This window comes from Chionomys nivalis, chromosome 1 (assembly GCF_950005125.1).
Source record: "Chionomys nivalis chromosome 1, mChiNiv1.1, whole genome shotgun sequence".
NCBI classification, from domain to species: Eukaryota; Metazoa; Chordata; class Mammalia; order Rodentia; family Cricetidae; genus Chionomys; species Chionomys nivalis.
Genome location: NC_080086.1, coordinates 118,570,945 through 118,595,173, shown reverse-complemented (window position 1 = coordinate 118,595,173; position 24,229 = coordinate 118,570,945). Strand labels below are relative to the sequence as shown.

At 47.6% G+C, this 24,229-nt stretch overlaps 1 protein-coding gene across 1 annotated transcript in view; it reads right to left on the bottom strand.

The window, feature by feature from the left end:
• Window positions 1–5,721: 5,721 nt before the first annotated feature.
• Window positions 5,722–24,229, bottom strand: part of Stpg4 (sperm-tail PG-rich repeat containing 4) — a 49,098-nt gene continuing 30,590 nt past the window's right edge. Inside the window, exons 6-7 of the mRNA XM_057791319.1 lie at window positions 9,919–10,023; window positions 5,722–5,838 (exon numbers count right to left, since the gene is read on the bottom strand). Coding sequence (XP_057647302.1) covers window positions 5,722–5,838; window positions 9,919–10,023 — 222 coding nt within the window. The remainder of the gene's footprint in view (window positions 5,839–9,918; window positions 10,024–24,229) is intronic.

The window sequence follows — 24,229 nt, the reverse complement described above, 5'->3', positions numbered from 1 at the left end:
ATGCTGATTGGCCAGTAGCCAGGCAGAAAGTATAGGCAGGATAACCAGATAGGAAGTAGAGGCAGGACAATGAGAACAGGAGAATTCTGGGAAGAAGGAAGCTTCCTCCGCAGTCCTGTCCAGACACCAAAGAAGCAGGATATGACCTGCCCCACTGAAAAAGGTACTGAGCCATGTGGCTAACATAAATAAGAATAATGGGTTAATATAAGTTATAAGAGTTAATAAGAAGCCTGAGCTAATGGGCCAATCAGTTTATAAATTATGGAGACCTCTGTGTAATTTCTTTGGGACCTTACTGGCTGTGGGAATAGGGCAGAACAGAAACCCCAACAAGCAGACCCTCATGTTACATGTGTCTGTTCCTAATCAACGTCTAATCGCCTCTTTGGTAGTCCACAAAGTTGTGGGGAGTATTGGGAGGCTCTGTTCCCAAGAGAGAGATCATCATGTCTCACCTACTATTACTTAGTCTGTGACAGTACCGCAAATACAGGGCTTGTGCCTTTAAAAGTTTAAAATTAAATTAAAATTTTTTAAATTAAAAAATTAAACTAAAAAATTAATCTAGGACTTTGCACATGCTAGACAGGTGCTCTACCACTGTACTACCCTCAGCCTCTCTTATATTTTATTCTGTTACAAGGTCTTAACTTTCCCAGGCTAGTCTTGAACTTGTAAATATCCTGTCTCAGCCTCCTGAGTGGATGAGACTACAGGCCTGTGCCAAACAAAAAATCCATCAGCACCATCAACACCAGGACCTCCCTCAGCACCGTCAACACCAGGATCGTTCTCAGCACCATCAACACCAGGACCTCCCTCAGCACCGTCAACACCAGGACCCCCCTCAGCACCGTCAACACCAGGACCCCCCTCAGCACAGTCAACACCAGGACCCCCCTCAGCACAGTCAACACCAGGACCCCCCTCAGCACCGTCAATACTAGGATCTTCATCAATAAGACTCTTGGACACTTGGACACTTGGACCATCTGACAATGCCAGATCCTTTATTTTTATGCTCAGCCAAGTTGTTCTTGGTATACTAATAAAACCCTTGAATAATGCGGGCACTGGAGAATGTCTGGAGTCGTATGTGTGGTTCATAAAAACAAATACAGTTTTCCCGTCCCTCACCCAGTTCCTGTACAGAGAAGGTAGGGCAGGCAGGCCCTAAATCCAAGCCTTGGACTTGGCAGGCTCCACATGCTCTTCACTAAACCCAGAGAGTCTGGAGACCTCAGTCAGGAGTCAAACTTGTAAAAGCCTGAGGTCAGGCCTCTGCTTGTCTTAGCAAGAACTACCAACACCTGCTAATGTGCAAGGTTCCAGCTTCCCCCAGAACACTTTCTGGGCAATGCCTTCCTATTCCCTATCCCTTAGCCAGATGCAGAAATGAGACAGTCTTATCTCCAATAGGTAGAAACAACCTCCTCCAGCAGGGCCTATTTCTTAAAGCTGTAGAGTTAAAGCTACCTATGTTCCAGCTCAGCTGTTGGTGGCTGGTGATGGGGGAGAGGGGGAAGCTCTGTTAACCAATCACCTTTAAGAAGTGGAACCTAGTTAAGGCGTGGCTACCTGGAGCCCAGGAAGAAAACTGGGACAGACCAGGTGCACTCTCTCTCTCTGGGTGATTTCCGCTGGACACAGAGGAACTCGGACTTCCCATTCTTGTGGCGTGAGTTTCCCTTTATAACAATTAAAAATATAATTGTTTATCTTTAAGCTGGCCCAGTTATTTCCCGAATCAAGCGAACAGTTACAGACTGGCACTGTGCTCCCTCCAATGGACCAAGCCTCTGAAACTATAAGCAAGCCCCCAATTAATAGCTTTCTTTTATAAAAACTACCTTGATCATGGTGTGTCTTCACAGCAATAGAACAGCGACTAAGACATTATCCAGTGTGATGGTTGGTGTTTTCAACTTGAAAAAAATCTAGAATCACCCGAGAAATGAATCTCCGAGCATGCCTGTGGAGGATTATCTTGTGTTATTGATGAAGACAGACCTGTGTTGATTAGGACCTGGAGTGCACAAATAGTGGGAGCAAACTGAGCATAAACAAGTGTTGTCAGGGTTTCTGTCCCGCCTGGTGCCCGCAATCGTTAAGTCCCAAAGAAATCACACAGAGGTCTACATTAACTATAAACTGATTGGCCCATTAGCTCAGGCTTCTTATTAACTCTTACAATGGATATTATTAGCCCATTATTCTTGGCTGTGTTAGCCACGTGGCTTGGTACCTTATTTGGTGGGGCTGTCACATCTTGCTTCTTCTGTGGCTGGGACAGGACTGCAGAATGGCCTTCCTTCTTCCCAGAATTCTCCTATTCTCATTGACCTGCATCTACTTCCTGTCTGGTTGTCCTGCCTATACTTTCTGCCTGGCTACTGGCCAATCAGCATTTATTTAAAATATAATTGACAGAATACAGACCATTTTCCCACACCAAACAAGCATAGATTAACTCGTTGTCTCTGCTTGTCTTAGGGTTTTATTGCTGTGAAGAGACACCATGACCATTGCAACTTTATAAAGGAAAACATTTCACTGGGGCTGACTTACACTTAATAGGTATTATTGTCAAGGCAGGAAGCATGGCAGATTGCAGGCAAACGGTGCTGGGGGAACAGCTGAGTTCTACATCCGGATCCTCAGGGAGCAGGAAGAGAGAGTGACACTGGGCCTGGCTTGAGCATCTGAGACTCAAAACCCACCTCCACTGACACACTTCCTCCAAAAATGCTACACCTACCCCAACAGAGCCACATATCCTGATAGTGCCATCGTATGGGCCTATGTGGCCATTTTCATTCAAACCACAACACTGCTCTTGACTATGGATGTGACTCCAAGCTGCCACCTTGACTTCATTCACTGAATTAAACTGTACTTGAACTATGAGCCAAAATAAGCCCTTCTTCCTTAAGTTGCTTTTATTACAACAACAGAAACATAAAACACACTCCCACCAAAACCTAACAGAGCCACTTAGCAGTAGGATCTGAGTCCTGCTGTCCTCCATAGGGCCAGTCTGGTGATCCTCCTGGACCTAGGAAAGGACTTTCTGCCATCCCGCCCTCCCACAGCTGTGCTCCCTCCCATGCCCTCTCCCCCTGCACTTTTGCAGAGCCACAGTTCCCCTGCTTCTTCCCTCAGCAAACGTTTATTCCTGCCTTGGGCCCTTGCCCAGATGGCAGTCCTTGCCCCTGATCAGCTTTCTCTTTCCCCCTGTTCATCTCCTGGGTCTCTGGGGTGCTGGCCGGGCTCCCCGTTTGCATGTGCTGGGGCTTGGCTCTGCTCCCTTCTCCCTGCACTGCACACACGTGGCAGGTCATAGTCCTCCTCTGGCCTTTGCATGAGAGCTGTCACTCATATGAGGGCATTCGTGAAGCCTCTGGACTCATGGATTCTCTGGAGCTTCGGCATAGCTCCTAGACTCCCTCTCAGGCCCAGTTTCCCTTACTGCCCTGCTAAGTTCAATTCTATGACCCTTCACCTCTGTCCCAAGCCCCTCAACCCAGGCACAGCACCCAGCACATAGTAGATACTCAAGATTTTCATTGCCTTGGAATCAGAAACATAGTCATGGGCACTTAATGGGATCATGCACACTCACTGATTGATTTTGCTATTGTATGCAAACATAAACTTAGATGTCATATGTAATATGATATGAGATATATATATATATATGCATATATACGGAACACCTATGTCATTGGAATAGCTTATGCTTCTAAAGCCGTGATGAACAAAACATAAGATTAAATCAAGTACATGAAAATGATGCAATCAAGAGTGAACACGAGACGCCTGAGTTGCTATGGGTATAACATAGTATACTGGGCTGTTCGTGTATGTGTGTGATAGTTACGCGTGTGTGTACACTGGTGTGCATGGACACACAGGCCCTGCCTGCACGTGAGACAACTCTGAGTGTCTTCCTCTATCATTCTCCATAATATTTTTTAAGACTGTGTTCCTCACTGAGTCTGGAGGTTGCCATTTCAGCTAGACTGACCGGTCAGTGAATCCTGGGATCTTCCTGCTGCGTCTTGCCCCCCTACCCCAACGCTAGGGTTCTATGCATTTGGTCATGCTCAACTTTTACGTGGGTTTTAGCACTGGAACCTACTTAGAGCCATCTCCCTATCCCATAATATACTGTTTTACTGTGAACTTGCTTGTTTTTTTAATAAGTAAATAAAAGGCTTACACTCTAACGATAAATGAGCTGGGCTGAGGCTTGGTGATAAACCCCATGCTTATCATACACAAGGTCCTGTGTGTGACTCCCAACACACACACACACATGCATGCATGTACACATATACACACATATGCACACACACATACACACATACGTACATACATACACACATACGTACACACATGCATGCACACACCCACCTACACACACATGCACATGCACAATACACACATACATGCACACACGCATGCACACACCCACACACATACATGCACACACATACATGTACACACATGCATGTACGCATATACACACTGCACACACAGGTTTAACATACAGAAAATGACACAAGGCAAGAGAAGGGGGTCAATCCATATTACAATAATTAAACCAGTAACATAGCCATCCACTGTCAGGCATTTTCTCTGTACAATAGCTATAATGTATCTATGACTAAAATTCCTTCCTGAGGAAGATACAAATAATATCTACCCCACCCCTCCTAAGGTTCCAATGACAAACTAAGGTAAAATTCTAAAGTTCACTCTAGGAAACCAACGAGTTTATTAGGCTCGCTTATAGAATAATGGATGAGGATTCACAGACAGAAGGAAACACAGGTGGCCTTAAGGCAGCCACGTTGGAAGGTCTGCAACCAGTGTGGCTGATAGCGCCTGCATGGCTGTATAGATAATGACTCCCTGCCTAGTGTCTCCCATCTACACACCTTGATGCTCCCCACTAAGGCCATGTCCAACTAGGACAAAATTGCACATAAGTGGCCGGGTGGCATGGTGAATACTCAGGTGACCCGTGATCAGGCCCCTCCTCCTGAGGGAACATCCATGTCAACAGGCAGACAGTGACGACGGTGCCTGAGAGGACAGTCCCAGAAGTGCCATACTTGCACACAACAGACAGGCTAATGGCTTGGTTTATACCGATGATTATACTGTGTACTAAACAACAAACTTGTACTACTGTGTACTACAATGTCACAGGCAATAGAGGCTGCTCCTTTGTACTGTCTTGGGACCACTATCATGTGAATCTGTCACTGGCCACGATGTTATCTGTTGTGTGGCACTAAACATGGCTGAGTCAAATTGTTCTCGGGAAGTTGGAAGAGAGAATAGTGTCACCTTTTGGGAGCCTGCCAAGTCTACCTGTGGGCTGATGCAACCGACCCATAGAAGCCTTCAAGGGGGTCTGGGACCTTCCAACATTAGCACGATGGAGAAGGTCACACTGCACATAGCCTGGACACATCGGCCACTCACATGGCGACGAGGCACAGCCCGGGCCAGTCTCTGGGACAGCCCTCATCTTGGATTAAGCAGAGCAACTGATTGTTCAGACTAGGACCCTACAGGATGGTCACCCAGGCAACTGATTCAAGGTCAGTCCCCATAAGAAACGGGCAAGGTCACAATGGGAAAGATCTTTCCAGATATAAGACCTTGCTAAAGCTCAAAGTAGCATGGTGCCAATGTTACTTTATTTTAAAAGCCAATTGTGTTATTGAAGAAGAGGCTGTGTTCTCTACCCATTTTGGCGATGGTTGGGGACTGCTTAGGGAACTGTCTCGAAGCTGTGTATGCTCCCGGGCCCGGTGTTTTCTGAAACGAGACAAAAAGAGGGGAGGGGCTGGTGAGATCGACAGTCTTAGCTCCTGTGTCCAGCTGCTGGATGAGCTGTGACTGACTCATTCCCTGCAGACGGAGATAAAGAGTGTGTCTTGAGACCTGGAGGGGCTTCTGTTGGATTCACTGGGAGGCTGGGAGGTGCCAAGACAAAGGCAGGAAAGCCACGGACCACAGATACCTGCTGGGAGTGAGGGCAGGGCTACCCTCTCCAGATACCTCCAAGTGTGATTTCTCCCAGTGGCACTGGTCCAGGCAGTTCCTGTCACAGAGGATGCCATCTTCCTCCTGACTACTGTCCCTGGTCTAATGGCAAGTGGCTGGAGAGACTGGATTCTGCAACTACATGTTTAAGCCAAAAGCCCCAATTGGTTTCCGTGGCAGTATGACATCACTGGCAGTATGACAGACTGAGGTGTATCTAGCCCCGTTTGTGGACTCCGTGACTCTCATAGTTTCTTTTAATTGTGTGTATGCTTACGGGCATTTGCACATGACCATGATTGTGAGCCTCCTGCACGAGTCCTCTGCAAGGGCTCTTAGCCTGAGTGCTCAGTTTTAGACATCATGTGTTCATTTTGTTGAAATTCTTTTCTTTTTTTTTTTTCTTTTTTTTTCTTTCTTTCTTTCTTTTTTTTTTTTTTTTTCTTATTTGCTTCTTGCTTTTCAGGGCAAGGTTTCTCTGTGTAACATTCTTGGTTGTCCTGGAACTCACTTTGTAGACCAGCTGGCCTCAAACTCACTGAGATCTGCCTGCCTCTGCCTCCCAAGTGCTGGGATCAAAAGTGTGTGCCACCCACCCCGCTTTTTTTGCTTTTTGTTTTTTCGAGACAAAGTTTCTCTGTGTAGCCCTGGCTGTCCTAGATAGAACTTGCTCTGTAAACCTGGCTGGCCTCAAACTCACAGAGAACTGCCTGCCTTTGCCTCCTGAGTGCTGGGATTAAAGGCGTGCATCACCACCAACTGGCTGCTGGAATTCTTAAACAAAACATTTTTCCAAGTATTAAGTCAAAGTCTCTCTTTAGAGCAGAAATGAATGCCCTTTCCTCTGCCTGAGACCAGTTCTTGGTCACGATGGCCATGTTGAAGATGTACACATACACATTCTAAGAACACCAGGGTAGCGGTCAGGGGCAGGGTTTTCCGGGCATGGTGGTTCGCACTTGTGACTCTAGCACTTCCGGGCATGGTGGTTCACACTTGTGATCCTAGCACTTAGGCGGAGGCAGAAAGATCCTGAGTTCAAGACCCAACTGGACTATACAGTAAGACTGTGTCTGGGGGGGGGGGGGGACTTCAGAGGACTGAGTTGAGGCCCCAGCACCCAGAGAACAAGGCAAGCATGATCTTGAATGTGCTGTGACTCCTGAGACAGAACGACTTCTGGGGCTTGCTGGCTGCCTTCTTAGCTCAAATATGTGAGCTCTACATTTAGGGAGAGACTCTGCTTCAAAAGAATAAGGCAGGGGTGACAGAAACGGTCAATGCCCTCTTCTGGTCCACACACATGCTTTCTCTCTCTCTCTCTCTCTCTCTCTCTCTCTCTCTCTCTCTCTCTCTCTCTCTCTCTCTCACACACACACACACACACACACACACACACACTTCACAGGCACATACACACACAAACAAAAAGGAGGAAAAGAACAGCAATGATAAAGGCTTCCAAATCCAGCAAACCTGGGTTTGAGTCCTGGCGCCAGTACCCAGTATGGCCCCAAGCCACCAATTTGTACAGTGTTTTTGCCTGGCAGGGGGACACAAGGCTCACTGGGGCCCTGCCAAATCAGACAGTGCTCTGCCCAGCCAGCCCCCGGCGTCTTGGCTCCATCACTGTCATCCAGTATTCCCACTCCTGGTCATGCCTGCCCTTCCTTGCTCAGTCTGTCTCTTTGGGAGGCAGTGGGTGGAAACAGCATCACCCCTGAGCATGGAACAGAGCAGTCAGCCTGGCAGATGACATCAGCTGCCTACAAAAGCTGCCTTTTAAAGGCAGGATGTTTGCTTGGCCAAAAGCAAAGGAGCAGCCTGGAAATCTAATCAAGTCCTGGCCACACGTCAAGGGAAGCGGAAGCCTTTATTAGCGCTATTAATGGGGACACAGCAGGAGCATGCAGTACTGGAAGGCCGGCCCACAGAACAAGAGATGGGGGCGCACACACACAAAGCCACCCCCTCGGAAGGCTGCCGGTTGTGGCTGTCACCCTGTCATCCTACCGCAGCACATCCAGTACAATCCTCCAGTCCTAATTTTGCTGTCACCAGGTGATCTTGAAATTTTTCTCTAAGAGAAAGGAACAACCCCAGACACCAGCCCCTACTTAGTGGACACTGTACTTTCTAGCAATCTGCTCGGTTTTCTCGGGAGTTTGGTTATCATGAGAAAGGCCTGACCTATAGACCCAGTCGGATGTCTGTTTTGAATACTGCTGATACCACCAAAGTATGAAAGTTCTCCAGCCACTTGTCCATCTGTGATTATGCTGACCCAGTGTCTGCATCACATCTCCAAACAATGGTCCCTCTACAGCCTAGCCACTCTACAGTGGACATTTTGAAGGCACCAGTCCTTGCTTTAGGATTACCTCCTCAGCTCAAATTTCACGTGTCCATAACTGAGAGACAGGGTACAGCTTTGGGTGTGATTGCCCATCTCAAGGGCCCTATCCTCAGCCTGCAGGATACAGAAATAAATTAGGTGGGGTGGCAAAGGGCTAACCTGGGTACCTGTGGGCAGCTGCTGCCACTGAACTCCTAATCCCTGAGCCCAAAAGTCTACTCTTGGCTGTCCCTTTAAAGTCCATAAACCTTCTAACAACAATGGAAGCCTCTAACTGGCTAGTAACAGACTTCTCATCTACCAGGAGAGCCTGTCCGTTTTGGTGAGGAGGTCCTCCTGGATAGGTATGCAGCTCATCCCAATCTCTCAGATCAACCATTGGCAACCATACTTGGTCCTCTACACAGAGGAAGATCTTGAAAAAGAGGGAGTCCAGTATGTAGGATATGCAATAGTCGTTGGCTTCAAGGTACCTGAATCAGGACCAATACCTAGAAACTAAAGCGCTCAGTTAGCAGAGCTGATGGTTCACTTGGGCTCTAGAATGGTCCCAAAGAAACAGAGTTAATATTTACACGGACTCCAAAGATGCTTTCCTTGTCTTCCATGCCCATGACACCCTTTGGAAGCAAAGATGGCTTCTAAGAATATCTGGGATCTGAACCCTGTGAAACATTCCCAAGAAATGCTCAAGCTTCTAAGAGTGGTCCCTTTACCCACCCAAGTGGCTGTGATCCACTGTCCTGAGCAGTCAGAAAGGGGACAACCCAATACCAGAGGAAATAGGATGACAGATTCTGAGGTCACGAGAGCTACACGGGACACCTAGAAAGCCCTGTCCTCCAGTGAGGGTCCCTGCTGCCTCTCGAGAGACCCGAGGATCCTTCAGAGGAAATGACAGGGTGGCATTTAGTCCCTGGAGGGTGGCGGTGGTTAGCATCCAGAGGACCAACTGTTGTTGCCAATGGCTCTGCAGTGGAAAGTCTTGGAGTTCCTCCATCAACTCTATCACCCAGGACAGGAAAACATACTTATTTTGAGGAGAAAAAAAGCTGTTTCTAGGATGAGGTTTACATGAGACAGTCCAGCAGGCAGTACAGCACGTGAAATGTGTCTCCCTTGAACCACCATCTGCAGCCTCTGGTACCCAGGGACAGAGCATTCACCATGGGAAAGGCTAGCAAGCAGACTCCTCCATACCAGTGGGCCTAACTCCAAACATCTTCCAGCCTTGGCAGACACTTTCTCAGGGAGGATGGAGGCTTCCGTGTAAAACAGAAAAGGCCACTGAGATGATTACAATGTTATTTTCTGAAATCATTCCCGGACATGGCCTTCAGTGGCCTGCCTTTAAGACAGAAGCAGCTCGGGGTCTAGCCAAAGCCTTGGGACTTCAATACAACCTCCGTCGTGCGTGACAATCCCCATCCAAGCACGTGGAATCCTAAGACCCCGCCCCCCTACACACACATAGGTATCTCGCTTAGCATACTTACAGAACCAACAGGCAAGAATCGGGGAACCTTGGATCGAAAACAAGAGGTGACAGAGCCTGCTGGGGGTGCTTTCAAGTTGTATTCACCTGGTCCCGGACCTTCGTGCTGAAAAGTATTTTTAAAAAGAGAGTGGGAGGGGGAGAAATTTCATTTTCACTAATGTTTGGTGTATTTTAAGGCGCTATTTGCCTTCTACAAATAAACACATAATCAATGCTGTGATAGAAAGTTCCCAGACGGGGGCTTGCAGGGTCTTACATGGGTGTGATCTAAAGCAGAGGGAACTGGAGTCGTCCGTGTGCTGTCTGCCTCAGCTGCCCCAGGTATAACCATGAAGGAGGAGGAGAGACTGGGCGGCCTAGGGGTGTGTCTTAGGGTTTCTGTTGCTGCGGTGAAACACCATGAGAAGGAAAGGGTTTATTTGGCTTACACTTCCATACCGCTGCTCTTTACTGACAGAAGTCAGGACAGGAGCTCAAGCAGGGCAGGAACCTGCTTGCAGGAGCTGATGCAGAGACCATGGAGGGGAGTTGCTTGCTGGCTTGCTCTTCATGACTTGCTCAACCTGCTTTCTTTTTTTAAATTTTATTGACTTTTATTGAGCTCTACATTTTTCTCTGCTCCCCTCCCTGTCTCTCCCCTATCCTGTAACCTTCTCCCATGGTCCCCATTGCTCCCAATTTATTCAGGAAATATTGTCTTTTTCTACTTCCCATGTATATTAGATCTATGTATGTCCCTCTTGGGGTCCTCATTGTTGTCTAGGTTCTCTGGGATTGTGAATTGTAGGCTGGTTTTCTTTGCTTTATGCTTAAAAACCACTAATGAGTGAGTACATGTGATAATTGTCTTTCTGGGTCTGGGTTACCTCACTCAATATGATGTTTTCTAGCTCCACCCATTTGCCTGTAAATTTCAAGATGTCATTATTTTTTTCTGCTGTGTAGTACTCCATTGTGTAAATGTAACCACATTTTCCTTATCCATTCTTCAGTCAAGGGGCATTTAGGTTGTTTCCAGGTTCTGGCTATGACAATCAAAGCTGCTATGAACATAGTTGAGCACATGTCCTTGTAGCACAATTGAGCATCTTTTGGGTATATACCCAATAGTGGTATTACTGGGTCTTGAAAAAAGTTGTTTCCTAATTTTCTGAGAAATCACCACAGTGACATCCAAAGGTCAGTCTGCTTTCTTATAGAACCCAGGACCACCAGCCCAGGGATGACACCACCCACATAAGCTGGGCCTTCCCCCACCAATCTTTAATTAAGAAAATGCACTATAGCCAGATCTTACGTTGATATTTTCTCAACCGAGGCTCCCTCCTTTCAGATAACTCTAGTTGATGTTAAATTGACGTAAACTAGCCAGCACAGGGTATTTCTTCTTATTCCTGCTGGGATGCCTAGTACCTGCAGGCTCCTGTCCATGTTCAGTACCCCGTTTGCATCCATACGTCTCCAGTCAGCCAGCCTGCTTGTTGATCTGAACATGAGCTGTGAATTTGATCTGATATTGGTTTTAGAAAGCACACTGACTTTGTATGAGAGCAATCATCTGTTATTTTTGGCTGAAAAGTTGTCCCAGCAATTTGCTGGAGCAAGCACGATGCTATTGGATAAACAGAAAGGCGATTTAAAAAACAGCAAACAGGAAAATTAAGAAAAGATAATTCACAAAGACAGATATGCAAATATTCAATGAGAAAACTTCATTCGCAACCAGCTAAAACTGTTAATAGTGGTATTCTTCCCAAATGAAAAAGAGGACTGTGGGTGGCTGTCTTAGTTAGGGCTCTGTTGCTGTGAAGAGATACCTTGACCACGGCAGCTCTTCTAAAGAAAACATTTAATTGGGGTGGCTCACTTACAGTTTCAGAGGCTCAGTCCATTATGATCATGAAGGGAGGATAGAGGCATGCCAGCAGATGTGGTGTGGGAACTGAGAGTCCTTACATCTTGACTCAGAGGCAACAGGAAGTTGACTGACTGTCACACTTAGTGAAGCTTGAGAAACAAGACCTCAAAGTCCGCCCCGCAGTGACACACTTCCTCCAACAAGGCCACACCTCTGAATAGCGCCACTCCCTTTGAGCACCATTTTCTTTCAAATCATCACAACGGTGTTCAAGGACAGAGAACACTTACATAGCTTGTGTTCCACAAAAAAGAATTGAAAAAGGAGAAAGGATGGGTAAGCCTGGGCAGAGGTGGTGCACATCTTTAATCCCAGGACTCAGGAGGCAGAGGCAGCAGGTGGATCTCTATGAGTCCAAAGCCAGTCTGCTCTACAGAGCGAGTTCCAGGACAGTCAAGGCTACACATAGTAACCCTGTCTCAAAAATTCAGATAGATAGATAGATAGATAGATAGATAGATAGATAGATAGATAGATAGATAGATAGATAGATGATAGATAAAAAGAGAAGCAAGGAGGGGAGAAAGAAAATGACCTAAAGATTAGCAAGCATGAACACTCCTCAGTATAATTTAATAAAACTTTCTGCAGTAGGCTGGCAAGATCTGAAATGACTTTAAAATGCACAGGCCAGTTCAAAGGTGGGGAGAAAGAGATCGAAAGAGGTATTTGGGTGGGACTGCAGGAATCTCTCTCCCATTTTCAAGTTGCCAGTGTTTGTTGCCTCAAGGGTGGAGTAGGCTTAGCTGTACCACTAAAACAAGTGGAGGAATGGGTTGAAAATGGGAGAGAAAGCAGGGAAATGTCCAGAAGCTAATCACCGCTGAGTAGGCAGAGGAGGATTCTCTGTTATAGTCTGCCTCGCATGTCCAGGTATGGATGCTGTTTTGGTTTTTTTTTTTTTTTTTTTTTTTTTTTTTTTTTTTTTTTTTTTTTTTTTTTTTTTTTTTTTTTTTTGTGGTTCTGGGGATCAAACCCAGGGCCTTGTGATGCTAGTGAGCATCCTGCCACAGACCTACATCCCAAACCATAAGCCCTATTTTCACAGTATGAAATTAAAACCAGTACCAAGGGGCTGGAAGGATGGCTCAGTGGTTAAAGGTGGATACTGCAAAGAGAAAAGGGAGGAGGAGGAGGAGGAAGGAAAAGGAAAAAATAAAACAACACTAAGAAAAAGAAGTTCCTATTGCTCTTGCAGAAGACCGAGGGTGGGTTCCCAGCATCTGCACAGAGGCTAAGAATGGCCTGTAATTCCAGTTCTAGAAGATCTGGCACCCTCTTCTGGTCTCTGAGGGCACCTGCACTCACAAGAGCACACAAACACACAACTTTTAAAAGATAAAAGTAATTTTTTTAGAAAATGTGTATTCCTTTGACCTAGCCATTCTACTCTTAGGCATTCATCCTAAGAAAGGACGTGAACTGTGTATATGTGAATATGTAGCCACAGATGTCCACAGTGACATTGCTTCCAAATGCAAAGAGTTGGAAATAAACTAAGTGACCAGTAATGTTTTCCTGATTAAATAATTTAACTCAGTGTTGTTATGACTATAAAATAACTTTGTATTTGTTGTGATTTTCAAGACAGGATCTTGATATGCAGACCATACTTGCTTCGAACTCCCAGGCTGGCCTCTGAGTGCCGAGCGTGGGCTACCAGGTCCAACATGTAAGTTTTCAAGCCCCAAGTAGGAGAGCATCACTCTCGAAATCACTGACAGGACAGCCAAACTGTGGAGTGGGCCAAGCTGGCTTCTGTTACTTTCCCCAGATGTGTCAGATAGTAAGCTGATGTCAGCAGATGTTAGACTTGATCTTAGCTGCAGGTTTTTCTTTTTTCTTTTTTGTTGTTTTTTCGAGACTGGGTTTCTCTGTAGCTTTGGAGCCTGTCCTGGAACTAGCTCTTGTAGGCTGGCCCCAAACTCACAGAGATCCTCCCTTCCTCTGTCTCCCAAGTGCTGGGATTAAAGATGCGCGTCACCACTGCCCGGCTTAGCTGCAAGGTTTTCCTAGACAGGATTTCACTGTGTAACCCTGGCTATTCTGGAACTCACTCTGTAGACATGGCTGGCCTCGAACTCACAGAGATCCACCTGCCTCAGCCTCCTGAGTCCTTGAATTAAAGGTGTGCGTCACCACCACCAGCTGGCAATAATCTACATTTTCTAATTTCTCTACAATGAACAAACATAACTAGTATATAGAGAAGTGAATATGGAAATTAGATAAAGGGAAGGAGGAACAGGAGAGCTAAGTCAGCACAAAGCCAGAACACAGATATGCCTGGGTAAGGACTCTGGCAAGTAGGCCCCAGGGACTTGGCAAAACAAGTGCCTGGACCACAGATCCTCAAGGAATTTCTGAGCAAGGCCCCTGTGCCGCTGGTGGGTGCAATAGCAGTGCAATTAGGGCTGCCACTCTCAATTATTCTGCCCTGAGAGCAGTCTGCCACTAATAGCCAGGGACGAGTCTGAGCGCCAAGGGACCGGTGATGAAAGCCGTCATTTTAATACATCACAGCCGAGATGAAAACACTGATGTCTCAAACTGATGCACACAGGTGACAGAGGTCATTTTTAGGGAGAAGGTCTCTCATGGTGTCACCTCTACCTGAGCCTGCATTGAAGGACCACGGACAAAGAAGTAACAGCCTTGAGAATTGGGCAGAGACCATTTCTTCGGCCTTTTCTTTTTCTAGCTGTGACAACTGAGACTTTCAAGCTGGGTGAGTGGCCGGCCAAAGATGATGCTGCACCTAGGATAATGGAAGAGCTGCATCCTGCCCACTTTTCCCTAAGCCTAACTGTTTTATTTGTTTTCTAATCCCCTGGGAATCTGAGAGTCAACACTGATGAAGCAATGACTAGTTCCTGTTGCCACCCTGCAGCTGCCCTGAATGGGTGGTCATCTGAATCACAGGGGCTAAGGCAGGAAACAGGAAGAAATTAACGCCACGTGTGACATTAGGGAAGTGGATATCGTCCCCAAGCAAATTCCAAAGCCACGGGAATGTCATGGAAAGCCGGAACTGTACCAGGTGAGACTGGTCAGAAAGTGGCTCCAGCAGACCCCTCCCCAAGGACAGCGGGGGGGGGGGGGGGTGAGGAGTGCAGGAGGTACGCCATTTCTCAACCCGTTTCAAAGAGGAGGCTTTTAAAGCAATCGTTAGCAGTGTGTCCCACCTTTCTAAAGTTGACACCTCCTACACGGAGGGCCACCAGATCCCTGCCTCCTAGAAGGTGACCTGGAGCTTTGGCTTCCCTGGTGCGCCATGTGGTCAAAAAGGCAGGTATGTGGCTGAGCCACAGCAGTCAGCCCCTCTCGAACAAGCAGAAGCAATGGTCCCTAAGCCTTGCTTTTGTTAGAGCTGTGCTTTGGTATCTCTTGAGTTTCCCCGAAGCCGACCATTGTAGAGATGCCACAGTCAGGGTCACTACTGCTGTGACGAATCACCATGACCAAAGCAAGTTGGGTAGGAAAGGGTTTATTTGGCTTATGCTTGCAGATCACCGTTCATCATCAAAGGAAGTCAGGACAGGAACTCAAACAGGGCAGGAACCTGGAGTCAGGAGCTGACACAGAGGCCATGGAGGGGTGCTGCTTACTGACTTGCTCCTCAGAGCTTTCCTGACCTGCTTTCTTATAGAACCCAGGACCATCAGCCCAGGGATGGCACCACCCACAATGCTATGGGCCCTGCCTGGTTAGTTGCTAATTAAGAAAATGCCTTATAGCTGACTCTTAGGGAGGCCTTTTCTCAGTTGAGGTTCCCTCCTTTCAGATAACTCTAACTTCTGTCAAGTTGATATAAAACTAGCCAGCACAATAGACTATTGACACTTGGCCCCAGGGGAAGACAGAATTGCCACCTGGCTTGGCCTTCTAGAACTTGGGGCCAGCAGAAAGCACAAGAAACCTTTCATGATGCACTTCCCTCTGCTTGGGTGGGGGAGGCCTCCATCCCCTCCTGATGATAACAGTATCCACCCCCCCTTTGCTTTTTAATGAGGGTAACTTTTGCCGCTGCAGCTGTGGGAGTTACACAGATGAACGCAGTATGATCTGGACTGAGCTCAGAGGAACTTACACATGGGAGAAAGTCACAGACGGAACTGGGTACATCAGGAAAGAATGAATGAAGCTCCCGGCAGGGCTGGTGCTGAGGAAGGGCCCATCTAGGAGCTAGGCCCTGGTGTCCCTGGGCTGTGCTGTCAAGACGGCCATAACATAAAACCAAAGGCAGGAGCTATCATCTTGCTGCAAAAGACTCAGAATGCAGGGGCTCTATGAATTTTTCTGGAGTGCTGACCCTGAAGCCTGGTTGACTGATTCTGGCTTGCAATGGCCGATGGCACTGTAGAAACTGAAGACCTTTAGTAACCCCTAGCCTCCCAGAGAGTACTATTCCTCTGGGCTAAGAGCATGGGACAGCTGTATCTGCCTGCAGAGGCTTCTCAGGGGCAGTAAGAGCAGCCATGTCCAGTGCCTGGAGCCTGTGCAGGGGAAGACCATACCATCCCGACTTGCACAGATGCTGTGCTTGATTGTGCTGAATGGTGCATGCTGTCCCTACCTATACCTCAGACATCTTTAAGTTCTATGAATTCTGAATTCCCAGGACCTCAGAATATGACTTTATTTGAACATAGGGTCTATGTCATTGAGATCTTATCCTCACGGTGAACATGCCCAGTATGACTGGTGTCCCTTTGTTAAAAATGGGGCACTTGAACACGCACACTCACATACACACTCACACATGGAAAAAGAGGGAGAGAGAGAGAGAGAGAGAACATCACATGAATACAAAAGGAGAAACAGATTTATAATGTAAAGAATGCCAAATGTTGGGCGGAGGAAGCTCATCAGCCATCAGCGGGGCCACGCGCGCTGAGTGCTCGTCACTCCCTGGCCCCTGGGAAGGTCTGAGACTGGGGCCCCCTGCGGCCCTAACCAGGCCCTCCCTGAGCGGGGAGGGGGAGGTGAGTTCCCAGAGAGCAGGGCTCCGCGCGCGGGCAGACTGGGCAGGAGAGAATGCCAAATGTTCTAGCAAGCCCCGCAGCTAGGAGAAAACACAGAGTGAAGGTCTTCACCACACTCAGAAGAAACCAGCCGAGTGACAGCTTGACCTGGGCCTTCTCAAATCTTTGCACCGGGTATAGCAAACACCCAGTTTGTCATACCGTGTTGCTCTACAGCATCCAAGAAGACAAACGCGGAAGTGTTCCTCGAGTTGCAGCATTCGACCAGCACCCGTGGTTCCAGGCAACAGGCTAGAACCTGAGGATGCAGCTGGAAATGACTGTCTCCCAGTATCTGGTCTCCTATTTGCAGGCATTGGAACAATTTTGGTCTGAGCATGTGTGTACCCAGAATAAAAATTTAATCTCCAGACCTCTTGGAAATCTAGGTTCAACCACATGAGTTACATCAGACTGAGGAGTGGGAAGTGACAGAGATGTACAGTTTCAGAGACCCTTCTAGCTCTTGTACACCAGGCTGACTTCAAACTCACAGAGGTCCGCCTGTCTCTGCCTCCCAAGTGCTGGGATTAAAGGTGTGCACCATCACTGCCTGGCTTCGGGGACCCTCCTTCGGGAGGGACAGAGGCACTTCTCCCTGTCCTCTGCTCTCTTGACGATGAAAACACAAAGCATGCTCAGTGGAGCCGCAGGAGGAGTCCGGCCTGAACTGCCACCAAAGGGCCTTTTACAGCATAAAACCCCTGCCTTCTTAATCATACTTCAGCTTAAAACTGCTGTTCCAGCCGGGCAGTGTGGTCCATGCCCTGAGTCCCCGTACTCAGGAGGCAGAGGCAGGCAGATCTCTCTGAGTTCGAAGCCAGCCTGGTCTCCAGGACACCTAGGGTCACACATAGAAATCCTATCTTGAACAAAAACAAACAAGGAAGAAAAAAAAACCAACCAAACAACAAACAAACAAAAACCCAAAACACTCTGTTCTTGTTAGGAGAACTGAGTCCTAGTTGGCAATAAGGACATACATTTCTTATTTTCATAGTTTATATTTTACTGAGCAACATCCACCTCACTAGAAAAAAAGCATGACTATTATACATAGTATGTATGTCACCCAAAGGGCTGAATGTGATGTAAGAGGGTACACTGATATGGTCCCAGGGTCCCCAAGAAGCCTCTTGAAGAGCTATATCTGAGCTGGGATGGACGGAAGAAGAGGAGGCATTTACACAGCTGAAGGAAGGGTTGACACAGGAAGCAGCAGCCAGGAAGGTCAAGGCAGGGCAAAAGGGGCAAACAGAGAGGGCGTGCTGATCATTTCAACTCCAGTATAAAAGTGAACGAGAATAGAAACTGGTCTGTGCTAATCTAAATCAGGTTAGCAGGCTGTGCTCGCTCTATGCATGTAAACAGAAGGGCTTCTGTTTACCTTTCAGATTCACGTATCATCCCCAGGAGTTGGAACTGATGCGCCTATCAGATCTTGGTCAAACAAAGCTGAATAGTCAGATCCCCACACGTGCACCATAGCCTGCTGTGCACAAGGTATTATTATTGTGAGAGATTCTGGGAGCTATCGGAAACGTTAGTGTAGGAGCACTGACCACAGGATGCTGCGATCTGAATGCAAGGAGACTGATTCCGTCTAAGTAATAGAAGGAGGATTCAAGAGCAACAATAAAGCAAGCTGTGGTGGAAAAGGAATGTATGGACTAGCGAGCGAGCTCAGCAGTAAGGGGTAGAGTTCAGAGTCCTAAATCCCGAATAAATGCTGGTGGCTGTGGCAGCCTGCCTGCCGCTTCAGCTTCCAAGGACAGAGGCAAGGGATTCCTGGCTGGTGAGACCAGCTGTACTGGAGAGCTCTGGGTTTGGTTGAGAGACCCTGCCTCAATGGGTAAGATGGAAGAAAGATCAAGGGAGATTCTTGTCATCAACCCTAGACTTCCACACTTGCACACACACCCAAAATGTGCACTCACACACATGCACACATGCATACACACATGCACACTCACACACATATGTCAAACAGTGGCGAGTGTTAGAGAATGGACGAGGCACGCCCATGCTAGTGTGCAAGAAGGGTTTGAGATTGTTTTCTTCTACTGAGAGCATCTGTCTCCACAGGCTGCCCATACATAGAGTCAGCAAACGGAGGATCAAAAGGATTGCTACAAATGTGTCTGTACTGAACACATAGGCTTTGTTCATTGTATCCTAAGCAACACGTCATTGTGTGTCACTGTTTTGGTAGCATTGCCACTGCATTAGGTGTCAAAGGGAATCTGGAGATGATTCTCAGCACATGGGAGGTTGTTTGCAGATGGGGTGCAGACACTGTCATTTTACAGAAGGGGCTTAGGCAGCCATGGAATTTCAAGTCTGAGGTGCTTCTGGAACTAGTGCCCAATGGACAGCAAGAAATAACTGTATTATAAATTATAAAATTTGATATTTTACTTAGAATTTTAAGATAAATGAGAATATATAAATACATAAGAAAAATAAGCAATATAACAAAGTACTTTTGTTTTATTTTGTTTTTTGAGACAGGTTTCTCTGTATAGTCCTGACTTACTGTCCTGGAACTTGCTCTGTAGACCAGGCTGGTCTTGAACTTAGATATCTGCCTATTTCTGCCTCCTGAGTGCTAGGATTAAAAACTTGTGATATCACTGGCCAGTTACAAAACTTCTGATATGAGATAAATAGCTTAATCTTACGCTATAGTAATCAATCTGACTTTGCCAAACCCCCTTTCATGACATCATCTTTTCCCAGAAAGTATACACATCTCACATCTCGGGTGAGAAGTTCCTACCACGACACAGAAGGTGCCCGTTAATAGAGGCTTGGCGTATTCTCCGGTCAGGAGCGAGAGAGAGCAAGCAGGCAGCTCTCAGGAGTTGCTCTGTGTGCCTATGAACACTGAGAAGGGTATTCACCATTGGATGGCGATGTAAATGCTTAGTGTCACCGTGTATTGCCTGTCTCTGCCAGTCTGTCATTGCGAAGTCTTCTCTTCTGCAGGCAGCTGGGGTTTCTCTCCAGCCTGCTCAGCAGACCCCACTGCCCACCATAGATGCCCCAGGAGGGCTGCCCCATCCCTGCTGCCATCCCTAGCTGGCAGAGTCTCCTCACATATCTGCCCCCATCTGACCCTCACAATAGCCCGGTGCAGGCGGTACTGTTCCCTTCACTGACTGTGAGAAAGAGAGGCTCGGAAAGGCTAGATGGAGTGACTCAGCACCCAGACACAGGAGCACAGCACTAGAAATACAAACGCTTAGATCTAAGCTCTTCCTCTCTAAAATGAAAAGAGCTCAGCAGCCGGGCAGTGCTGGCTCATGTCTTTAATCCCAGCACTCAGAGGCCGAGAGGCAGGTGGATCTCTGAGGCCAGCCTCGTTTACAGAGAGTTCCAGGACAGCCAGGACTACACACAGAAACCCTATCTCAAAAAAACCAAAAACCAAACCAACGACAACAACAAAAATCCAAATACACAAATAAAATAAAATAAAAAATAAGAAGAGCTCAAGCCAAGCATGGTGGTGAGCGCCTGTAATCCCAGCACGCAGGAAGCTAACACAGGATTTACCAAGCGTGAGGCCAGGATAGGCTACATACGTGATGCGTACCAGGTCTGCGAGAGTGGCACGGGAGAAGAGTCTCCGTAAAAAGCTCACGGCTGTCCTAGTTAGCACTCACTATCACCTGGCCAGTCAGAAGTCTCAATGAGTAACTGTCTCGATCCGGTTAGTCTGTGGACTTGTCTGTGAAGGACTGTCTGTCTTGTCTTCGTTGATATGGGCCAGCCCAGCAGGCAGTGCTGCTTCCTGGGCAGATGGTCCTGGGTTATCTAAGAAAGATAGCTAGGCACGAGCCTGAGAGGGAGCCAGGGAGAGAACGAGCCAGCAAGCAGGACCCTCGCTGGACCGTAACCTAGAAGTTGTCAACCAACCAATGCTTTTCTCACCAAAGTTGCTTTCGGTCTGCGTGTTTTATCGTAGCAGAAAGGAATCGAACACGCCATCGGTTCCCTGTCTTTTTCTGGGCACAACCTTCAGATGACCACACTGAAGTAAGAAAGGGTCAGAAATAGATATGTGGTCCCAATAAAATAAAGTGTCTATTTTAAAATCATACTTTATTCATTTAATGTGTGTGCACACACGTGCATGTCTGAGTCTGTCTTCTGTGTGTCTATGAGCATGAGCACGGAAGCCAGAGGACACCTTGCAGGAATTGGTTCTTTGGGGGATTGAACTCAGGCTCTCAGGGATGACAGCAGGTGCCTTTACCTGCTGAGCCATTTCCCAGCCCCTGCCCCAATATCAATTTATATATGCAGAAACCTAGCAAAAGCTGGAACTGTTACCTGGGGTCATAAGAATGATCTTCTCAAATCTGGGATGTATGTCGGGCAGTGCATGCCCTAAAGGAACACCGTGTCCCAGTGAAGAGACCCCTAGGTGAGGGGTATAGAAGGCTGGAGGCCTTGGTGGATTCAGGAGGTCTGTCACTGGCCTGATCCAAGTCGGGGGAAGTGATGGGATTCTATAAATTCTGGTCAGAGGAGGAGACGTGCCTGCTGGTGTGGGAGGAGGGGTGGAGGGGGGGAACTGAAGCAAACCTGCCAGGGGCCAAACACATTTTTAAAATTAGAATCTGACCACAGCTCTGAGGTCCACCTGGGTGATACTGCTTTCTGAACAAGCCAGGAAGTGAGGAGGCCTGAGCTTCTGGTTAGGCAGGTAAGCTAGACTGTGCCAAGGGATCACACACTTGGGCAGGCTCACCAGAGACCGTGAGCTCCAGGCAGCCAGGGTACATGGGGGATAGAAATGAGACAAGCAGGAGCTCAGTGTCTGCAGGAGGGCAGCTCTACTTTGTTCTCCGGTGCTACAGCTGAATAACACAGACAGGGTCATTTGAGGAAAGAGGTTTCTTTAGCACAGCCCTTCCTTGTTTCTAGGGGAACCGGATACCAGGAGGGGTCTCACTGGTACCTAGGATCTGAACTGGTACTTCTTCTGGTCTGGAACTTGGGCTGCTGGGGCTGGCTGCTGGCAGAAACCATCTGCCCTGCTTATATCAATAACAGCCCAGACTAACTACACGGGCTCCCCATCAGCAGCAGTGGAATTGGGGGCCCACACGTCTCTCCCTGCTGCTGAACTAGAAAACGACTTCACTGAAGTAAAACAGAAGGGAGCCAAAGGCCTCAAAGGGGACAAAGCTGGACAACCCCCCTCCCGGTTTTCCTGCTTCTGGCACATGTTGAGTCTTTTCTCTAAGACCACAAAGGCCATCTGTGTTCTTTCAGTGGTGTGGCAGGAGGACCGGTGCCCATGGCCCATTCTAAACACATTCCCATGTCTTGGGCGGATGAAGCCTCTCTCTCCAACCCCGATTATGGATGGACAGCTGAGGCAGTCTGAGAGAGAACCCCCTATTCCTTGTTGGTCTTGGTAATTGGCCCTAGGGCAGTCACATGCCCTAATCTGACCAATCAGAAGAGCTGCCTTTTCATACCCCCTGGTGAGGAGGCAAAAAAATGTGGATGTTGGTCTCCTGTGGCTGTCTTAGCTCAGGAGGGAAAGAAGTTGGAAGGACAGGGAAGAAGTTAAAGCTGCACCCAAATACTCTTCCAGGTATGTGCACCAATAAATGCCACCATGGTGTGTCCCCTTCTGAGTTCATGTCAGGATCTCATTACCACTGTGAGATATTAATCTATGATATTTGGGGCCTTTGGGGGTGAGTAAGGTTTAAATGAGGCCATAAGCATTGAGTCATCATCCAATGTGACTGCCATTTCCTGAGTGAAAGAGGCCCCTTAGCAAGAATGTTCTTACCATATGATGCCTGAGCTACCTAAAGACAGCAGAGCCCATGTCGGCAAGAAGTGCCCCCCAGATCTGCCCCCCTGACCATGAACCTCCCAGCCTAAAGAACCGTGATTGGAGGAGGGGACAACAACAACAAAGCCTGCTGTGCTGGCTAGTTTCATGTCAACTTGACACAACAAAGTCATCGGAGAGAGCCTCAATGAAGTTGGTACTGGGATAGTAAGGTTCTGCGGTGACAGATCTGATCATGTTTGGAGATTTGTGGAAGGACTTTGGAACTCTGAGTCAGAAGAGCCGCTGAGTGTTGAGAGCTCAGTGGGCTACTCTGTCAGAGCTTTGAGAACAAGAATGTTTGGTGTGGGAGGTCCTTCTGTCTGTGTGTTGCTTTCATTGGTTAATGAATAAAGAAACTGCTTTGAACCTATGGCAGGGAAGAACAGAGCTAGGCGGGGAAAGCTAGGCTGTATGGTGGGAGGAAGAAGGGTGGAGTCAGAGAGATGCCATGGATCCGCCACTGGAGATAGACATGCTAAAACTTTGCTGGTAGGTGATACACAGATTAATGGAAATGGATTAAATTAAGATGTAAGAGTTAGCCAGTAAGAAGCTAGAGCTAATGGGCCAAGCAGTGATTTAATTAATACAGTTTCTATGTGATTATTTCAGGTCTAAGCTAGCAGGGTGGCCGGGAACCAAACAAGCAACCTCCTTGCAACAAATGTTGAGAGCAGTGCTGATGATGGAGGCCTGGCTTGTAAAGTCTCAGAGGGAAACAAGGCCTCTGCTGGGCCATTTGTATGAAGAATCTGCGGTTCTGGACAGTCGGAGTTGAAAAATCAACTGTGACTAAGAAGAGACCAGACCCTAATGTAAAACCTTTATACACCGGGACAATTGAAACTGGTTGGCTGGAGCTGAGAAATTAGTGGTGATTAAGAAGGGACAAGCGTCACTGACTGAAATCTTCTGGGATGTTAGCACACAGAAGCCATGCTCCAGGGGTAGTCAAGGTTGTACTTCATGCTGGCAGCCGAACTTGGTAGGATAAGAGTCACCCAGGTGGAACTGGTTTTGAAGGCATGAAGGGGTCATGGAGAGCAGCTGAGGCTTGGCACTGTGAGAGGCCAGGAGAGGCCATTGGTGAAGGTGCAGCCTCAATAGCAGCTGAAGGCCCAGGACTCAGGAGCCATGCAGAGAAGTTGAGGCTTGGCACCATGAAGAGAGCCCAGGGAGAAGCTACTGGTGGAAGTGCAGCCCAATAGCAGCAGAAGACCCCAGTGTTTTGGAGATGCCGGTAACACGGGATAACCACCAAGAACAGCAGCTGCAGTGGGGTGGAGGCAGCGGGAGCCTAGGAGACTGTGTGCTGCAGAGGGCGGAGCTGTGACCCAAGCCCTTGGAGGAGCCCAGAAGATGGTGAGTGAGTCCCAGATAATTAGACATTGATCTGTTTACACTGTTGGGAGTTTGGTTTTGCTTTGTTAGGATTGTGACTGTGCCCTGGTTGTTCCCGTTTGAAAAAAGTATTTGACTTAATTTTTTATTTTTACAAGAG